Below are 18,838 nucleotides of genomic sequence, written 5' to 3'. Positions count from 1 at the left end.
CTGCACCTAATGGAAAAAATAAAAAAGCGTGAGCGGCAGAAGGCTTTGGTGGTAATCTGTGTGAATTTTTGTATGCCTTCCATGAATTGTCTAGAAGCTATGACGAGAACATTTTAGCTGTCTGAAGCCGATCGGAGAAGAAAATCTCTGTTCCTTTAACATGGGTTTCAATGAGACATAATCAGGGTCTCTCCTCCTTCTGAGGCTTGTAGCGAAAGCACCGTATCACTTAAGAACAAAATGAAACCCATTCTGAAAAGCTGACAAAAATTCCTAATTTTTGATATATGATTTGTTTCGGTACTCCAAACGGTCTGGGTGTTGGAAAGATTTGTTTCCAGAAAATGTGAAGTTCAAAAGTTAGAGTGTGGAATCTTCAGGTTAGAGTGATGAGAAACATTTTTTAAATTTTGAATATTTTCAAAGAAATGAACCGTACGACCACAATGTTTGGAGTACATTCATGATTTATAGCTCAAAACGAATGTATATTCGTTAGCTGCAAGCCAGCGTGGGTCTCATTTTAATTGCTTACGGTTTTCTCAAGACAATGCCAGAAATGGAGCAAAGGAGGGTCATTGCTCCTATCGCTGCCCATTATAATTTTTTAGATTTTTTCTGAAAATCTCAAGCCGTACCTCAACTTCTACCTGTGATTTTAGAAAAACTGTAATAGATATGTAAGAGTTTTTAACCAGTAATAGCTGAAAGTCCTGAGAGTTTGTTGAAACTTGAATGAAGTCTCTAGGTTAAAGTTAACCTATAAGAGTTCAGAGAAACAGGATCACTATAGTTTGAAAACAACTAACTAACCCAGAGTATTTTATTCTGACCGGGCTCAAATTCCCACCAGCCAGAACTTCCTCTGAAGTGGTCTGGACCCTCTGCTGGTTTTATTAATTTAGCTTTACTCAGAACTCTGGACCAGTTTGAGCCCTTTGAAGGACAGAACAGGAAGTGCATCTGTGATGGAGCAGTGTCTCCAGAACCAGAACCCCAGTGCGAGCCCATCCTGAAAGAAACACCCGGAGAAATTTGTTTAATCTTTTATTTGTTTTTAGGAATCTGCTCCCATATAAAAAGTGGAGGAGTGGCTGAAAACCTTTGCACATTATAAATGTGACAGTGTGAGCATTAAAGACGAACACCCCGTCCCATGTACCCACAGTCCTCCTCTGGTTCCTCCTCTTCTTCAGCGGTCCAGCAGGAGACTCCAGCAGGAAACAGTGTAATGACTGAAGGATCAGGAGTGTTGCACTCATCTGAAGCATTGGAGGAAGAATCCTCCTCCTCCTCCTCTTCCTGATGGTCGAAAGTCAATGTGAGGAGGTTGACATCCAGATCAACCATCTCTCCCTCCTCCTCCTCCTCACTTCTCCCTCTGGAGGAGGTGTTGGAGCTCCAACTGCTTGCTTCAGTTCTGAACTGTTTCTGAGCGTCAGGTTCACGAGGAGGTTTGGAGTAAGGTAATAGTGAGGAGGAGATGGGGGTGGGGTTGACCCGCTGAGTGTATCCTGCTCCTGATGAGCCCTTGCAAGAGGTCTCTGCTGCTCCCTCTTCGTCACTGTCCTCTGATGACGACAGGCTGCTGGTCTTCCCACCAGCAGGGGGCGCCACCAGGCTGAACCTCTCCAGGGAGATCGTGGAGGCTTGGATCAGGACCTCCTCCAGAGGGCGGATGGATGTCTGCATGACACATACAGATCAGATACACTTCACTAAAACGTTAATGACCCAGCAGAACCTCTTGGTTCTGATCTGAAACCCAATGACTTGTGTCTCCTCTAACCACAGCAGCTGCTGCCTCTTCCCTTCTTCTCACTGGTCAAACAGGCAAGCACACCTGCTGCAGCATGCAGAAAGGGGCGGGGTTGGGCGAGTCGTCAGACCCATATGAACTACGGCGGTTGGTAGTTTACAGATGTTAAAACTCTGTTCTAGGTTCAACTTAAGCAAGAGAAATATCATTTACTACATGACAAGGTCTGAATTTATATCCCAAAATGAGAAGGTTCCTTTCAGTGAATCTGCTCACGGCCGCTCCAAACGTAACCTAGCATACCTGTGATGGTCTGGTGTCACTGTCATCTGACTTTAGTTTCTCTGCTGACGCCGGTTCGACTCTAGGTGGTGTCGGCAGTCATTTATTTAGCAGCTGAAACAGATTTCATTTATTTATATTTTAGCTTTTTGATTACTTTCTGCCAAATATTTGATGTCTCTAAGATCTTTGAATTTGGTCGTTTCTAAGCAGCGTTTGAGTTGATCCTCTGCTCACACATGGACTCAGACTGGCTACATAAACAAAGTAAACACCAAACAGATTAGTCCGTATATTTTAAGGTTTACCAATAAAGGGTTGGATACATCATAATGACAAGGGTTGCTAAAAAAGAAAATAAAGGTTAATGCTGCGACTGGGAGGCAAACCTGCTCCAGCCTGACACCGTAACCACTGCACCACAGAGTCAACACAATGAAAATGGTGCCTAGTACACATATCCCTTGCCGTCACGGGTGTCCTTGTTAGATGGGATGTATGGTTTTCACGACGGCGTTCCAGTAGAATTTATTTCAGAAGTAATTTGTCAGAATATCCAGGTTTCAGAACCAAGACCAGACTAGCTTCAGGGGGAGGAGAAATGCCTGGTAGTGGGATACTTTCTCCCATTTGCAGGGAAAAGTTTTACATCCACCACATTTCAGCTGAGACAGGAAAATGCATGAATGCAGCATTAAAGGGCTTGGGGGTGTTCCTCATGAGCAAGCGACAATATCACATGGTAAAACATGCTAAAAGGTGACTTTTCATGATGTGGAACCTTTACCAAAGCGGTTCAATCAACGAACCTCTCTGTCCTCCTCGGTCTCACGCTTTAGGTGACATTAGTTACAGCACCAGTAAAAATGAAGGCGTTTGTGCATTAATCCAGAAGCGAGCGTAAAACATTTTTCATGTCTGTTAGCAACGCTGACATTGTATAGCTATAAGTATGCTGTGGAGATGAAAACATGGTGTTCAGCATAAATGAGTACACCCCTTTAAAAAGTATGACTTTAATCAGCAGCTCAGTGAACAAAAGAATGTCCAGATTTTCCACCAGGCTGGTTTATTGAACACGTGTTTAACTCCATAACATAAAATTAAGGTTAATAATAAACAAAAGCTTCAGTTTTACTAAAACTGGTTGAAGCAGAAACAAAGACAACCCACAACAAAACTACTACATCTAGTATTTAGCACGACCACCATCATTTTCAAGGACAGCACCAAGTCTTCTAGACATGGAATGAACAAGATGGCGACATGTTACAACATCTGTCTTTTACCATTCTTCCAGAAGAACCTCGTCTAAAGCCTGGATGCTGGATGGAGAGTGATGCTCTAATAGCTGCTTCAGAATTCCCCACTGGTGTTGGACTGGGTTCAGATCAGGAGAAAGACTTGTCCATTCAATCACCTTCACCCTGTTCTTCTGCAGAGATGCACCAGCAGCTTTAGATGTGTGTTCTGGATCGTTGTCGTGTTGGAAAAGTACATGACAGCCACGCCCACAGAGTGATGGCAGCTACTTCTCCTTCAGTATAGAGCAGGACATCATTGAGGTCATGATCCCATCAATGAGATGCAGCTCCCCAACACCAGCAGCACTCGTGCAGCCCCACATGAGGACACTGCCACCACCATGCTTCACTGTAGGCACCATGCACTAGGGTTGTCACGGTATGAAAATTTAACCTCACGGTTATTGTGACCAAAATTATCACGGTTTTCGGTATTATCGCGGTATTTTTTAAACGGTGTTGCATATGTTCAGAAAGCATTGATAGTCCTGTTCTACACAAACTGAAATAGTTTTGAAAAGGTTTAACAGTGTTTATTAAACCTAAAATAACACAAAGCCTTAGCAAAAGTGCAACTTTTCACAAGTAAAGGAACAAATAGCTTCTTTTTCTGGAACATGTTACAGTAGTCAGTGCAGGTTTAAATTATACAAATCCAAACATTCAAAACATAAGCAATATGTAAACAAATCAAAGAAACACCACTTGTTTTCTCATATACTTGTTTTCTTCATTATCAAAATGAAAATCTAAAATTCCAGTCCACACTTGACTTGAGCACTGTACAAGTCAACCTTAAAAAAATATGTATTTAAAATAAATAGCCACTTTAAACAAATTACTAAAATAACTACTACACTATGTAATCGAATCCAAATGTTCAAGTATAAATGGCATTGAATAAGTAAACAAATCAATGACAAGAAACTAATTGTACATTTCTCTTCATCATAAACAAATAAGATGCTTCATCCAGCAACAGGGTGTCCGTGACACGGTTTAAATGCTGGCAGAGGACGCTGCGGCTGCAGTATATAGTGACTCGTTGCATTCTCCTTCAACCAAAAGTCCTCACGTCATGCATTTCAGCTAAAATGCTAATGTTAACTTACCTTGCACTGGCTGTAGAGACGTGGGTGATGGTCACACAGATGTGCCATTAGATTCGAAGTGTTGCTGCCTTTTGTAGACACTTGTTTCCTGCACGTTCTGCAAACGGGATAGCATTCTTCTATTAACTGTCCCTCAGCATTTTTCAGAAATCCAAAATATGCCCATACTTCCGATTTAGTCTTCTCTGAGGGCTGATGGATGTCCTGGGCGCTGCCGTCTCCTCCTTCGGCCATTATTTCAGCTTCAAAGTTTTGGTGCCGTTGCAAACTAAAAAGTGCGTGTGCGCGCCGCGGGAACTTCAGCTGAAGCGACGGTGGCTGGTAAGGGTCACCGCGCCGAAACCGCGGCCACGGTAAACCCACCGAGATAATTTAGTTTTTTAAAAACTGGACGGTTATTTTTATTGTCAACTTTTTTACCGGGGTTTACCGCTATACCGGTTACCGTGACAACCCTACCATGCACCATGTCTTTGAAGTCCTCACCTTTACGACACCATGCAGTTTGGAAACATTAGTTCCTAAAACAGTGATGTCTGTCTCATCACTCCACAGTCTAGAGTCCCAGTACAGTGATCCCTCGTTTATCGCGGTAGACCAAGCCCCCACAATGCCGCTCAGAAAATGGTCCCATCCCGGAAGTAAGAAAAATTGCAGTTCCACCCTCATCCGCTGGGGGCTGGTGCCAGAAGCGAGCAAATCCTCATTGACTCCCATGTTAAAAATGCCGATTTCACAGCAGAAATAAACATGTTTACAGCCTGGTGCCAAAACATGTTTTTTGTCTAAATTATCTAGTTTATACTCATGACAACTCTGAGGGGGGTGAATTTTTTTCTAACTCTTCTGTTTAAGTGTATTGAAAGCCTAAAATTCTGTATAATTAATGAGCATCCGACACACGTGACCGCCGCCTCAGACCCACGTGACCACAGAGCTAGCTCCGTGGAAAGGCCTCAGTACAGCCTCGGTCTGGCTTGGAAACTGCTCCGGCATTTTGAGTCTCTGTGTTTGTGTATTCTTCTTTGGATATTATTGGTGCAATTGTTGGACAAAATGACTTGCAGTGGTATTAATTGCACTAATAGAGCGTCCAAGGAGTCTCCACTTCATTTTTTTCGGTAAGTTAAAATCTATATTCGTATTTTATGTCACTGCCACCTTTAAACTAGCTGAGTTTACCGAAGTAGCTAGCTAACTATCAGTTTAACATGTAGCATGTACTGTTTAACCATGAAATTTAAATGTAAAATACGGTAAAATAATTAATAGGGCATATTTAGATGGGTAATAGGGTAAAACCCAGTGCATTTAAGATAAAAATGGGTTGAAATATGACGGAGCGCTAAGAGGGAGACTTCTGTGTCCATTCTTCCATCCGGTAATCCCCAGCGGTCAGGCCGGGCAGCCTGACCGATCCGGCGCCTACTTGCTGCGCCTAGCTGCTGCGCGGTCTGACCGCTCGTGGAGTTTTTCATGTCTGACTTTAACCGCATCTAATACTGTATTACGGCGTGAGCGCAACAGCGACAACTTAATATCGATGTGTAAGCAGCCTGAGTGGTAGGGTGTTTTCATCTGAACCCTTAAAACCTCCAGCAGGCTATGCTGCACTATTGACGTGTTAGCGCGCGGCGCTAACAACTTAGCAACGTGACATGTCTCTGAGAAAGCGTAAAACACGGACGCTTCTTCTGAAGCGGAAAATAACACCTCTTCTTAAGCAGAGCAGGATGTCGCCTCGGCTCGTTCACGGCCGAGCCGGACTGAGCTCGATAACATTGACCAAGCACAGCCACTGGGCCGTTGTAGCTGCCACCAGGCCTGCTGAAGGAACTCCAGCGGGTTTCATCAGACTCGTAAAGTTTCTTGTTTTTGCTGGGGATTTCTGTATTTTACCGCTCCCTCCTGCAGTCTTCCCCTATTAAAATTTAAAATGTGTAACTTTATGTATTGTGATGAATGACTAATATTCATGTAAAACTAAAACGTTAGGCATTTAGGGGAAAAAAACAAAATAATAAACATTATACAGATGTCAAATAACTCAAACTGTAATTAAACTATATATTTTCAAAGTCATATAGACAGCATGATGGTTTGTGTGATCCGCGCGGTTTCACTTACACCCCTTTAATGATCAGGCTGTTTTTTATTATTTTTATCAGCTGATAGCAGTTAAAATTATGGTAAAAAATACTTTTATCTGTTTTTGATAACTTAATGCCCAGGAAGAGCATCTTCCTGGGCATTAAATATAACCCAAATGTTTTATTATGAGCAGATCTGATGAAGGTTTAGACAAGCAGTCTGCAAAGTAAAACTTGTTTAGAGTCCAAACTCTTACTAAAGCTTTTAAAAAGAAAAAATGGTTGAATTTTGAGAAATATCCACAACAGGGGAGCGAGACCTCTGAAAAATGTATATTTTCTCTGAATTCATAGAATAATGTGAAGATTCTGGGAAAAGTTGGGATTCTGAGATTAAAACGTAAATCTTTCTAATCATAATTCTGGCAGTTTTTGTGTCCTTCTGCTGTGGAAAGTCGTGCAACATGAAGATACTGAGAAGATGCTTACAACCTGTATTTTTATTCCATCCATAAATAAAATCATGAGCTATTTTTTTAATCCAAATTTGATACAAAGGGCCATCGTTGGTTCCAGACCCATTCTAGAACATTCCTCTAATCTTAAAGTCATCATCAGTTTCTTCCTTTTAACAAATATTTATTTGTTCAACTATTTAATATTTATAACTGGAATATTTGTTCCTCCCTTTCCCACTGCAGTTAGTCCTGTCCTGCAACCCTGTTTTTGCAGCTTAGTGAAGCCAACCATCACTAACCTGGGGGTGGTTTTGGACCCAGAGATGCGGATGGACTCCCACATTAGCCAGGTGGTTAGATCCTGCTTTTCCCGGCTTCGCCAGCTACCAAAGATGAAGTCCATCCTGAAAGACGTGTCATATTTTCTCCCCAAGCTGGACCTGACCGTCATGTATCGGTCCAAAATAGTGTGATGATATTGTGTTTTTTGTACATAAAAGACTTTTTAACAGACAAATTTGTCGCATTCTCCTACACCTCTTCACGGGCTCGCCACAGTAAATATTCTATTTGGCAAGAGATAAACTTTATTGTATTTATCCTAGTGAATCTATAATTAAACGGGTAAACTAGTATTAGCACATCCAACATCAAAGAAAGTAAAATGTTACTATCAGGAGAGGGAGAATGTTTAAGTGGTTAGCAGCAGTGTGCTAGCCGATGGCCCCCTCCATGAGGCCACCACAGCTCAGCAGAACATCGTTGTAGCTTCTTCTGGGGAGAAAAACACTTGGAGAAAAAATAAAGTTAACAGCTGAAATAGCAGGAAATAATACAGTTAAAGAGCAGATTGTAGAAGAAAGAAACCCCTGGGTTAAACTGGTCTGTCTACTGCATAATGCTGAACTCTAACATGTGTCCTCAGGGAAGGACCTGATTGGTGTCCAGAACCTGCTGAAGAAGCACCAGGCTCTGCAGGCTGAGATCACAGGTCATGAACCTCGCATCAAGGCTGTCACCCAGAAAGGAGAGACCATGGTGGAGGAAGGTAGAGCAGGTCTGGTCCTGACATGTTTCTGAGGTGTCTGCAGGTTCTGGCTCACTTTTTTTGGGTCCAGGTCACTTCGCTGGTGAGGAGGTGAAGACTAAGCTGTCAGAGCTTCATGGACGTTGGGACACGCTAAAGGCCAAGGCGTCCCAGAGGAGGCAGGACCTGGAGGACTCTCTGCAGGCCCAGCAGTACTTTGCGGATGCTAATGAGGCCGAGTCCTGGATGAGGGAGAAGGAGCCCATCGTTGGAAGTCCAGACTAAGGGAAAGACGAGGACTTGGCCGAGGTATGGAAGTCCCTTCCTGAGAAACTCCAATCGCTTTTCTTTGCTCTCTTTCCAGTCCTTCATAATTAGTGTTTCTGTATTTGTCATTTCCTTCGGTTGTCTACCAGACATCGTTGCTCGTTTGAGCGTCTCATGGGTTAGGGGTAGAAGTGCTGGCCTCGCACAGGAAGTGATGACAAACGTGTTCCCGGCGCTCTTATTTCAAACGGTTTACAAGCTGTGATGTGTGTTCCCGCTGCAGAGCAGCCATGACACGTGGCAGCCGGCAGAAGGCTCACGCTTTTCCACTAAACACCCGCAGAGCTGCGTCTGCGGTGAACTGAGCAGGGTTTGTTTTACAGTGGCGGATCCGATTGGACCATCGCTGCGAGAAAGCTCCACTTGTGTCAGACGAGCTGAAGGTTCTGATGTTCTGCTCCACAGGCTCTCCTGAAGAAGCACGAGGCCCTGATGTCGGACCTGTCGGCTTATGGCAGCAGCATCCAGGCCCTGAAGGAGCAGGCCCAGTCCTGCAGGGTGAGTTCAGAGCCCTCGGCCCGTCAGAACATTCTTATCCACCACGTTCTAACACCAGACCTGTTAACCCGACAGCAACAAGATAATCAGCAGGTGCTTTTGTCCTGCAGGACCTGAAGGCCAACGAGTCCCGCCTGAGGGACATCAACAAGGTGGCATCTGAACTGGAGTCAGAAGGTCTGATGGCTGAGGAGGCTCCTATGGTTCAGGCTCAGGTGAGCGTCACCTGTCTGCAGCAGCTGGTCCCTCTCACTTCCTGGTTTGTTAACTCTGCTCGTCTCTGTTTGTAGCAACAAGAACCTCTGGGTTCTGCTCCTGGAAAGGTGCATGTTGTCCTCCGCCTCAACCAGAACCAGACGTGGTGTTTTTGTTACCACTCATTTGTTTGTTTGTTTGTTTACAGGATGAAGCCGACTCTTAACACGGCGTCACCCTGGAAGGTGAGTTCATTCAGCTGATCAGAGGTCACCTCTGATGGCAGCAGTCACGGCCGACCGTGCTGACATCACACAGGAATTCAGGTGACCCGGCAGGCACCAGGTGCTGGTGAAAGTGGGGACATGTCAGCTGGTTGCCATGGCTACAGTTATCTTTATGCATCTGTATGACTGCTGACTGGTGTGTGTTTCCTGTGACCTTTGACCTCAGACCGTACGGTTGGGCGTTCAGACGACGGCTAACTTTAATTCCATCAAGGTAAGAGGAAGCTCTTCCCTTCCTGTCTGAGCGATCCGTCTCCAGGTTTCCTCGTCCGGCATCCAGCCCGCTGGCGTCCACCTTCATCTCACCTTCATCTCATCTCACTTCATTTATAGTGCAATACTTTCACATTATCATTTTCCCACACTTCTGTATACCTGTATTTTGTTGTTTTTCAATAAAGAATGACAAATTATTTAAGTTTGGTTTTTGTTGCACACAAATATATATCTGTAAAAAATATCTTCAAAGCTAATGTTTACATAACAAGTATGATTGGGTTTTGCAATACGGCACTCAAGTTTATTTTAGTAAGATTTTCAAACCAAGTAAAGTTAGTAAAGAACACATTTCTATTGTCTGCTAAGAAACTGTTGGGATTTAAAATGGGCCTGTTGTACAAATAACTTGTAAATGATTATTCCTCACTTTTGTCTTAACCAAAGAAATTCCAGTAATTGAGCAAAAACATTTATTTTTAACACTACATTTTATAAAACAGGGCACAGTGTCGGCACATGTATGTATGTCGATGGTCCGCCCCAACCGAACCAGGAGACACAGACGTCAGGGAGGCCAAGGTCGTCTCTGCAGCTCTCTGGGCACCACGCCTCACTCAGCTGTCCCCAATGATCCAAATGGCTATGGAGGAAAAAAAATTTAATAAAAGAATGAAACTTAAAAACTCCCAAACCTCATGTCATATTTACTAATCAGCTATGGCTGATTTATTGTTTGGATCACAGTGAGTTACACTAATTCTAATATATTTTTATTTCTATTATACATACATACTTTTTAACTGTTATTTTCACATGACTGTTATCAGGCTCTTGTTCTGGTTCTGATGATAACTCTGTGTCTTCCAGTAAGTTATCTTGTGCTTACTTCATCTGTATAATGTCTCTTTACTTTTGGTAAATTGTACTGAGTCCAGAATAAAGGCTAGCTGGCTGTACAAGATACAAACAAGTATTACGTTTTGGAAATATATGAAACACCGCCAGCATCTGTTAGAGCCTGTGGCGGGGTGCTGAGGGCCGGCTCCAGCCCAGGAATGAGCTCTACACGCCGGCCGGGAGGGTTTGAAACACCGCCATCCTCTCCTCTGCTGGCTGTTCATTCTGTTATGGTTACCGGTGCTTGTGTTGCAATGTGAAACGCTTGGTCTCGGATTTTGTAAGAAAGATAATAAAATGTCCCCCCAAAATACGACTTAAATATATTTTCTCTTCTTCATGATACATTTAATGGCTGGTGCGACTCAGGAGTGATAGCGCCGAAAAAAACTGTACTGAAAACTTGCTCAAAGCAAAATGTATTCATTACGGAAATAAATTATAAACTTACCGATTTAAAACTTTTTTAATACAGGTACTTCTCACGAACAGGCGCAGAAAACCTCCACCTAAACTCCGTGTGAGGTTCAGGTCGATGGGTGTTCCAGTTAGCTCCGGTTGGGTTGAAGCTAGGTGGCTACATCCGTTAGCTCGGCTCCCACCTCCGCTTTAGCTTTGGGTTAGCCAGGGTTAGCTTCAGGTTAGCTCGTAGCTAGTTCGCCTGGGTGTCGTCACTCGAGCCCAGCCTTACAGCCACACCCTCAGCGCCTCCTCTCTTCCCTTTTATGGAATTGTCTGGGCTGGACGGAACCTGTGACACGGTCAAAATGGCGGTGGTGGACACCTCCCATTATGGACAGATAACGTGTTATTGAAGCCTATGGAATCGAATTGTCCAGTATATGTACAGTCTATGCGGTAGACGCGTTCCAGATCTGGCCGCGATAGGTGAAAATCCGCGAAGTAGGGACACCATATTTACAGTATTTATTTAACAGGTATGTATTCAGTATTCAGACTTTTAAAACCCTCCCTTTACATAGTACTGTATTTTTACTTGTTTTTTTTATAGTTTTATTACAAAAAGTGCATTTTATGATGAAATTGATGGAAAAAACCAGGAATTTCTTGATATTTCGCATAGAAAAATACAGCAAATCGGTGAATTTCCCTTGAATAAGGCTCCAAAGAAAAAATCCGCGAAGTTGTGAATCCGCGATAAACGAACCGCGAAATAGCGAGGGATCACTGTAGTCTTCTTCTCTTCCAGCATGGGCCCTAGCTAATCCTAGGTGTGCTGTTTAGTGCCTGGGCTTTAGGAGAAGCTTCCTTCATGGACGATACTTATGCATGCCATTCCTCTGCAGTGTGCGCCGTATGGTGTCACGGGAAACGGTTTGGCTACTGCTTTAGCTAACTGCAGTGAACTTGTATGGAGATGTTCTTCATCAGAAGACGCTCCTGTCCAGATGTTAACTTCCAAGGACGGCCTGGACGTCTCTGTAGGATGGTTGCACTTCCATTGTTCTTAAATGTTTAGATCACTGTAGCGACAGTATTCTGACTGATATGTGAAGCTTTGCTGATCTTCTTGTAGCCCTCACCTTTTGTGTAAAGAAATGCTTTCCTTTCTCAGATGTTGGGACATTTCTCTTCCACGTGGAGCTGACAGCATGAAAGGGGAGGGGCTTTTCTCTGTTCAGTAATGGTAAACGGCCTGTATTTGATATAGCGCCTTCTAGAGTCCTAGAACCCCTCAAGGCGCTTTACAACACAATCAGTCATTCACCCATTAACACACACATTCACACACTGAAGGCGATGAACTACAATGTAGCCACAGCTGCCCTGGGGTGCAGAGGCGAGGCTGCCGAGCACTTGCGCCACCAGTCCCTCTGACCACCACCAGCAGGCAACATGGGTTAGGTGTCTTGCCCAAGGACACAATGACAGCGACAGACTGAGCGGGACTCGAACCTGCAACCTTCTGATTATGGGGCGAGCACTTAACTCCTGTGCCACCGTCGCCCCCTAGTAATGTCCCTAACCCTGCCACCTGTCTGCTGGACACCTCCTAATGAATCATTACTCACCTGTGGTTGAATGGCTGTTAGTTTGAATTGTGTAGTCTTAAGTGGCTTTTCTCCCAACACTAGAACTGGGGTGTACTCATTTAATGGATTTGTTAGGAAAATCATGTTTTTGTGTGTGAAAATGAACAACTCTTGTTTAGAATCAATGGCCTGCATTTGTGGGAGTATTTAGTGGTTCGGTGTCTCGTAGAACATGTTGGTTCTGAAAGGAAACTACAGGTTTTCTGACTAATGTAGTGGGGTGTACTCATTTATGCCAAGGACTGTATATAATAAAGTGGTTTTGTCTAAAATCATCCACCAACAACAGGTTTTAGACCAAAACCAACCATCGGACCATCCATCCGGGTGTCGGTCTCACCGAACCGCCGCACTTCCCTGGGTCCTTCCACACCCGTGTGTTCAGCAGCAGAACACCACTGGTGTGAGAGGTTCTCTGTTTAATAACACCAGAGAAGGAGAAACAGCCGGCTGACACCACTTCAACTTAAGGACAAACTACCACAGTCCTAAAAAGAAAATCACCGTTTGAAGTTACAGGCAACAAAAGATGTTAGGACCTAGAAAACAGTGACTGGTGTCCAGCACTATCTCGTTTCCTCTGGCAATGTAGATTTCTGGTTCTGGCAGAAGCATCTGAAAACCTAGCTTGTCATGAACACACGCCGGTATTTCTTTAATCTTTATTTATCCAGGACCCCACCCCTCCGAGGGATTCTCCGTGAATCAGCCAATCAATCCAAAGTAAAACATCCAGACGTGTGACTCACCAGGTTGGTCGGCATTCGGCTCCGTCTCAGACAGATGGAACCGGTCCAGAGCAGCAGAACCAAAACCACCACCATCATGGTCACTAACAAGCAGAGTGTAGCCGAGATGAGCTGATCTGTGAGGACAACCAGGAGACAAACAGTCAATAAAATCAGTGATCTCTGCTATAATCTGGAGACCCAACAGTACAGGTACTGCTCAAATCGGACCTGCTTTATTACACCAAACACACCTAAAGGAAACAAAGCAGGTGTGGAGACACAGACTGGTTGGCTGAAGATGGACCCTTTGATGTTCTTGATGTTTGTAAACCGTATGGAGATGCAGTATATCCTCCCAGGAACCGGGACCGTCAGATTCTGTCTCGTCAGGGACCGGAACTCTTTAAGGACCTGCAAAAAGACACAAACAAGTCAGACTAGAGTCTGGCGCGCGCGCGCACACACACACATTCTGTTAAGTTTTCTCCACAACAAAACTCCCTACGCTCTATGGGCTCTCCAGCTGCGGTAAGGCAGGTTTGTATGTTTTTGGGTCAGAGAAGGTTTAATTCTGTGAATCGGACCGAAGCAGGAAGTGAAACCTAAAACCTCAGAGCCTAAAGCCACGACACAGAGTTTGTTTCAGGGTTTCTTAGAGATGCTTTCAGAGGAATTATGTCTCTGTCTGTGGCATGCAAGAAAAGTAGAACCTGACTCTGAACCAGCAGGTCCCTGAAGTCCAGTGACCAAAGCCTACTGGTTGTGCAGCACCAGGCTAAAGGTCAAAGGTGACAGACCATCTCCTGCTGTGGCCCCCAGACTCTGGACCTCTCTCCGCCTGAGACCAGTGGACTCAGTGGTCTCCTTTAAACACACCTGTTCAGGCTTTGGTGGGACCTCCTCTTCATGCTGCTGTTTGTCCGTTCTCTTTGGGATCCCATGATTACCATTTTTCTTCCCATTTTAATCTGTTTTTCCTTTTCTCCCCATTTTTTATTATGATTCTTGTTAATTGTGTTTTTATTGTTTTGAGTGAAGTGTCTCGTGGCTTTTACCTTGAGAGGCGCTCTATGAAAACTCTTTCTTCTTCCATTAAGAGTTAAAGGTTACACTGGTGAGACCTGTTTATTACCGCTGTTTTGGCCACATGAAAAATCCTTTACTTCAACCTGCTCTGATTGAATACTTATTTTACTTCTTTCTGTCAAAAGTACAAGGCAGCTGATGATAGTTTAGAATGATCTGATAGTCAAATCCACTCACACTGAAAACAACTTTTCTGGGACCAAAAACACCTGCGTAGGCTGGGAACCCAACACGGGTCAGGCTAATGCTTGGAATGCAGTTATGCTAACCCCCATAGCACCAAACGTGTCATTCCTGCTCCTTTACAATGTTCATTATGTCCCCTTGTTTTAATATTAAGCAAGGTTCTTTTCACTTCAGACATGAAGGTGTGTCGATTTCAGGGCCGGCCCAAGCCTCTTTGGAGCCCTGAGCAGATTTTAATTTGGGGGCCCCTATAGTGCAGGTGCTCAATAATCAAATGATCATTCATAGGCAATATAATGTGTATAACATACTCACTATCATTAGCAAAATTTGTAATTGGCTAATATCATAAAGGTGTTTTTATGACTATTAATTTTAATAGTAAACATGGAGCAATCTGACAAAAATATTCAATTTAGTTTGTGTTTTGAAATGCAGTGTTGAATATGGCTTACTAACTTAAGTATTTGGAAGTAACATAAGCAGGCAAACACCGACTTTACTGTAAAAAAAAGTTAGGTTTAATATCTTGTTATTAATTTAACGTGTAAAATGTGAAATGTGCAATCATTACAAAACAAAACAAAATGACATTGACATTATCTATTTACAAAAAATATTAACAAAATATTAAACAAGTATAGAAGACCTAAATGCACAAAACTTAGAGACATACACCTTAACAGCAGTTGAAGAGTGATGTTGTTTAAGCAGTGCACCTATGTTGACCCAGTCACACGGTCCCTCTGTTGACTTTTTGGAGAACAGTTTACAAGAGAAGCAGTAGACTGCATCCTTTCTTTTTGAGTAGGTGAGCCAACTTCATTTCATTTTTTCCCCATTTACCAACTGTTTATGTGTAGTGAAAGTGAAAGCTTCGGCCATCAGGCTTCTTTGGGAACTAAAGTTTTCCCTTACAGAAAATGGTCTTCTGCTTACCAGATCAGTCCTTTCTGAGTCAGACAACATATGAGACCAGTCAGGTGGGTCAACTGGAGATGCAAATCCATGTTGATGACTGGAATTTGTGGAAGGTGCAGCATCTACTCCTAAAGCAGACAAGCACTGAGTGAAGATTACAGTAAATATCACAATTGCAATTTATTTAGCATTTATTGAAGTAATTTCAGAAAATACTGAAGAAGCCCTGTGAACTGACCTGGTACAACAGTTGATGTTGAAAAATCCAGACTAGTTGATGCTGTTGTTGGTAGGTGCTCCTCACTGTCAGCTGCTGGTAAGTGCCCCTTCTCGCTCCCAGCTGTTGGTAGGTTCTTCTTCTGGCTCTTGGCTGCTGGCAGGTGCTCTCCACTCTCAAAAGCCGACAGCCATACAGAGGATGAACCTGTGGTAAAAAAAAGAAAATCTCACTGTGTTAAATGAGTTATACCATATTTAAAACTAAAATAACAATTTTTGACCAACACAGTATTTTAACCAACAGTCTAAAATAAAGATGGTTAAATCATGATCTGGGAGTTCAGTACTCACTTGCAGTGTCTTCAACTGAGGAAGCACCGCTACTTGCTTCAACAGATTGTGCTGCTTTTGCTTCAAAATACTTCAGAAGCGCTCCTGCAAAATGTTACACATGGGCATAGACCTAGTTAATAAACAACTTCCATTTCCTATCCTTAATCATACACACTTTTGTTACTGTAGTTAAAATGTGTCCAAATCTACCTGCATGTCCTGTTTTCACTTATTTCCTCGTCTTTCTGTAGAGCTGTTTGTTCCTTTCTCCTTTTTTGCAAATCTGCCCCACCTATATTTACAGCTCCCATCAGTTAATGTAATAAGTGCCTTCAAGTCATTTTGTGGCACCCACCTCCCTGCTTTCAGCACATCGAAGGAGCGCAGCATCCCCCCACCCTCCTATCCCGGTCTCAAGGCAATCAGCTGCAAGCTGTGTATGTGCATGCGCGCCATGCATGCATTTTGCCTATTTTTAACGGCTCCAGGGCCTGCAGGTACAGTCTGTCACGGGAGCCAGATCCTCCAAGAGGGAGTCGGCTGTTATCGGTCACATCAACGAGCCGGCTGAGAGCCGTTTCGTTCGCGACGGACTGCGGACAGATCACTATGACGCAGAGGTATAGCCAAGCTTATATACCTGTTCCTGTTACGTGCTCTGCCCCTTTGCGGCCACAAAATGGCCTCAGTGGCTCTTGCCTCGTCTGTCTTCCGCTCAGCTGTGTGTAATGGGCAATCATGGATCAGCTGTTAAAAGCTGCTCTCTTGCCCTCAGTCTGGGAGGAAGTTACGGGGAAGTGTGGGCACGGAAGTGTTCACTCTTTTCTCTTCTCCTCGTAGTGCTCATTGAGTTAGCTTCGTTCGTTAGTAAACTTAGATTCGGATTGACTTTTGGATAGACCTTAGACCGGCCCCGACTTCGACTGTCTTTGCCCGAGCGTCACTGCTTTTCAGGACGGCTCCCGTTTTGTTTAGGATTATCGTAAAGCCCTTTTCAGATAGACATTCTGGAACATTTGCGGACAATTCAATCCGGTTTTTAACCGGAACTGTGTTTTCAGACACACCACTTTTGTACCGGAACTTGTCCTTTCGGCTGCGTTCACACAGCAGGGAAAAGTTCCAGATGTCTGACGGCAGCGGGGGGGTGGAGTGGGGGTGGGGAGAATCGGACTTATGTTAAGAAGAAGAAGAAGAAAATATCGTTTCTATAGCGCCTCTCAAGATAAAAATCACGAGGCGCTTAAGCATAATTCTGCGCACACGAAGACGCATAAGAGACCTGGATGATGAAGCTCAATGGTTAAAGGAATCACTGAAGCGGTGTGAAGCGCTCCGTCGCGCGTCTAGGCGGTACCGTAGGAGGCGAGCTGCCGTGGTTCGCCGCATGCTACAGCAGCGGGCTATATAGGTGCGCACAGCGTCCCCCGGTCCCCCCCTCCTCCCCCTCCCTCTTGTCCAGAACTTTACCTCACCAGTCTGAATCAGCCACCCTGTCCGTAACAAGTCCGGACCTGTTACTAGGGGCTTCGTCCGGATAAATTCCGGAACACATTATCCGGATGTTTGTATTCAGACAGAAAGGTCTTACGGACAGATTCCGGAACATTTCCGTTTTTCATGGCCTGTCTGAAGGGGGCTTAAGAGTATTTCAGTTAACTAGTTTCCCTCTTCCCAAACCCTTTTGGCTTGGCGCTTTTTGTTAGTCCGTTTTTCCTTATCTATATACCAGCTCTTTGTTTTGTTTAATAAAAATCCTTTGTTGGACACATTTACTGCTTTAGTATTAAACCCACACACAAACTTTATTGCTCCCTCACCAAACATAACTCCTAGCGAGCTGAGGGATGTAATAGTTCCACATTACAACCTGCTTGGCTACAGCTTAAGTTTTCATATCATACAGGCCATGAGTAAAATTCAATACTTAACTGTTCACCGGATCATTTTGAACCGATGTCTATTGTCAATATTTTAACAGATGTTTTTTCTACAGTAGCTTACAATATTAGCACTCACTTGGCTGCAAAGCTAGCCAGTTAGCTAACCAAACTGATAAACTGAACCAACGGCCTGGTTAATCATGACCAAAAAAAAAAAAAAAAATAGATTATTGGGCTTGAAAACGTACCTTTGTTTTGTTTTTCTCTTCCTTCAGTTTCTTTGTCTTTCTTTTCTCTGCTCCAAACAGATAGTTTCTTTTGGGTGCCATCCTCCTACCATGTTCAGTGGTCTATGCGACTCCGTAAGGGTGCGTTACGCATTTCCCCTAAAGCCTGATTCATGCTTCTCCGTCAGCTCAAAAAGGGAGAGACACGCACGCACGGACAGAGATGTTTTGCCCTCACACATCTCCGTCTCCTGGGGAGTGTTGCAAAGCAATTCCCCACCAGGACAACAGAGGGCGTAGCGCTGTTCTGTGGTATCCTGTTATGTATCCGGTCAAAGATTGTGTGTTTATATTGTTTTTTTGTATACAAGAGACTTTTTAACAGACAAATTTGTCTCTCATCCTCCTCCACCTCTTCATGCGCTTGCCACCTCTAAACCCACATTTCCTGTCATTTCCGTCCACAAATAAAACATTTGCTGTGCATCTGTTAAATGTGTTTAACTTTGAAAATGTGAGCGCAATTTTAATTGTCAAAAACTCCAGCGAACCATTAGTTCATTTTGCTCAAATAGAAATAGAGGCCTGCCTCTAATTCTGGCCCTCCTTCCAATAAAGGCCTGGAGCTTGATGAGCTTGAGTCAAATACAGGCCCGGGCCTGTATTAGAGGATTTACGGTAACTCCGGTTGTAGTTAGGTAGCTACCTCCGTTAGCCTAGCTCCCACCTTCGAGTTAGCTTTG

General features: G+C 43.8%; 2 protein-coding genes and 1 long non-coding RNA gene across 6 annotated transcripts in view; 1 reads left to right on the top strand and 2 right to left on the bottom strand.

Moving 5' to 3' along the window:
- Positions 1 to 1,034: 1,034 nt before the first annotated feature.
- The window catches only part of LOC107382760 (interferon alpha/beta receptor 2), a 37,664-nt gene continuing 19,860 nt past the window's right edge, over positions 1,035 to 18,838 (bottom strand). For all 3 annotated transcript variants that reach the window (XM_070552990.1, XM_070552991.1, XM_070552992.1), the window contains 3 exons: positions 13,492 to 13,651; positions 13,259 to 13,374; positions 1,035 to 1,686 (listed from right to left, as the gene is read on the bottom strand). In XM_070552990.1, the coding sequence (XP_070409091.1) occupies positions 1,135 to 1,686; positions 13,259 to 13,374; positions 13,492 to 13,651 (828 nt within the window). In that variant the 3' untranslated portion in view covers positions 1,035 to 1,134. The remainder of the gene's footprint in view (positions 1,687 to 13,258; positions 13,375 to 13,491; positions 13,652 to 18,838) is intronic.
- Positions 8,122 to 9,752, top strand: LOC139070545 (spectrin alpha chain, non-erythrocytic 1-like). 2 transcript variants are annotated; one of them, XR_011521029.1, is made up of 5 exons: positions 8,122 to 8,341; positions 8,765 to 8,857; positions 8,968 to 9,072; positions 9,148 to 9,378; positions 9,506 to 9,591. XR_011521029.1 is itself a non-coding variant. In XM_070552999.1 (5 exons), the coding sequence occupies exons 2-5, from the start codon at positions 8,792 to 8,794 to the stop codon at positions 9,581 to 9,583; spliced, it is 399 nt and encodes a 132-aa protein (XP_070409100.1). In that variant the 5' UTR covers positions 8,122 to 8,341; positions 8,765 to 8,791; the 3' UTR covers positions 9,584 to 9,752. The 2 variants fall into 2 exon arrangements, 1 of the variants encoding a protein (XP_070409100.1); XM_070552999.1 differs by having other exon boundaries at positions 9,148 to 9,297; positions 9,506 to 9,752.
- LOC139070548 (uncharacterized) lies at positions 10,015 to 11,045 on the bottom strand. Its single transcript, XR_011521032.1, has 2 exons — positions 10,907 to 11,045; positions 10,015 to 10,198 (listed from the first exon to the last, which is right to left on the bottom strand). It is a non-coding gene; the product is annotated as an uncharacterized lncRNA (long non-coding RNA).

Source organism: Nothobranchius furzeri, chromosome 7 (genome assembly GCF_043380555.1).
Source record: "Nothobranchius furzeri strain GRZ-AD chromosome 7, NfurGRZ-RIMD1, whole genome shotgun sequence".
Classification (NCBI taxonomy): domain Eukaryota; kingdom Metazoa; phylum Chordata; class Actinopteri; order Cyprinodontiformes; family Nothobranchiidae; genus Nothobranchius; species Nothobranchius furzeri.
Note: the sequence above shows the minus strand (reverse complement) of the source record. Positions and strands in the feature narration are given on the sequence as shown.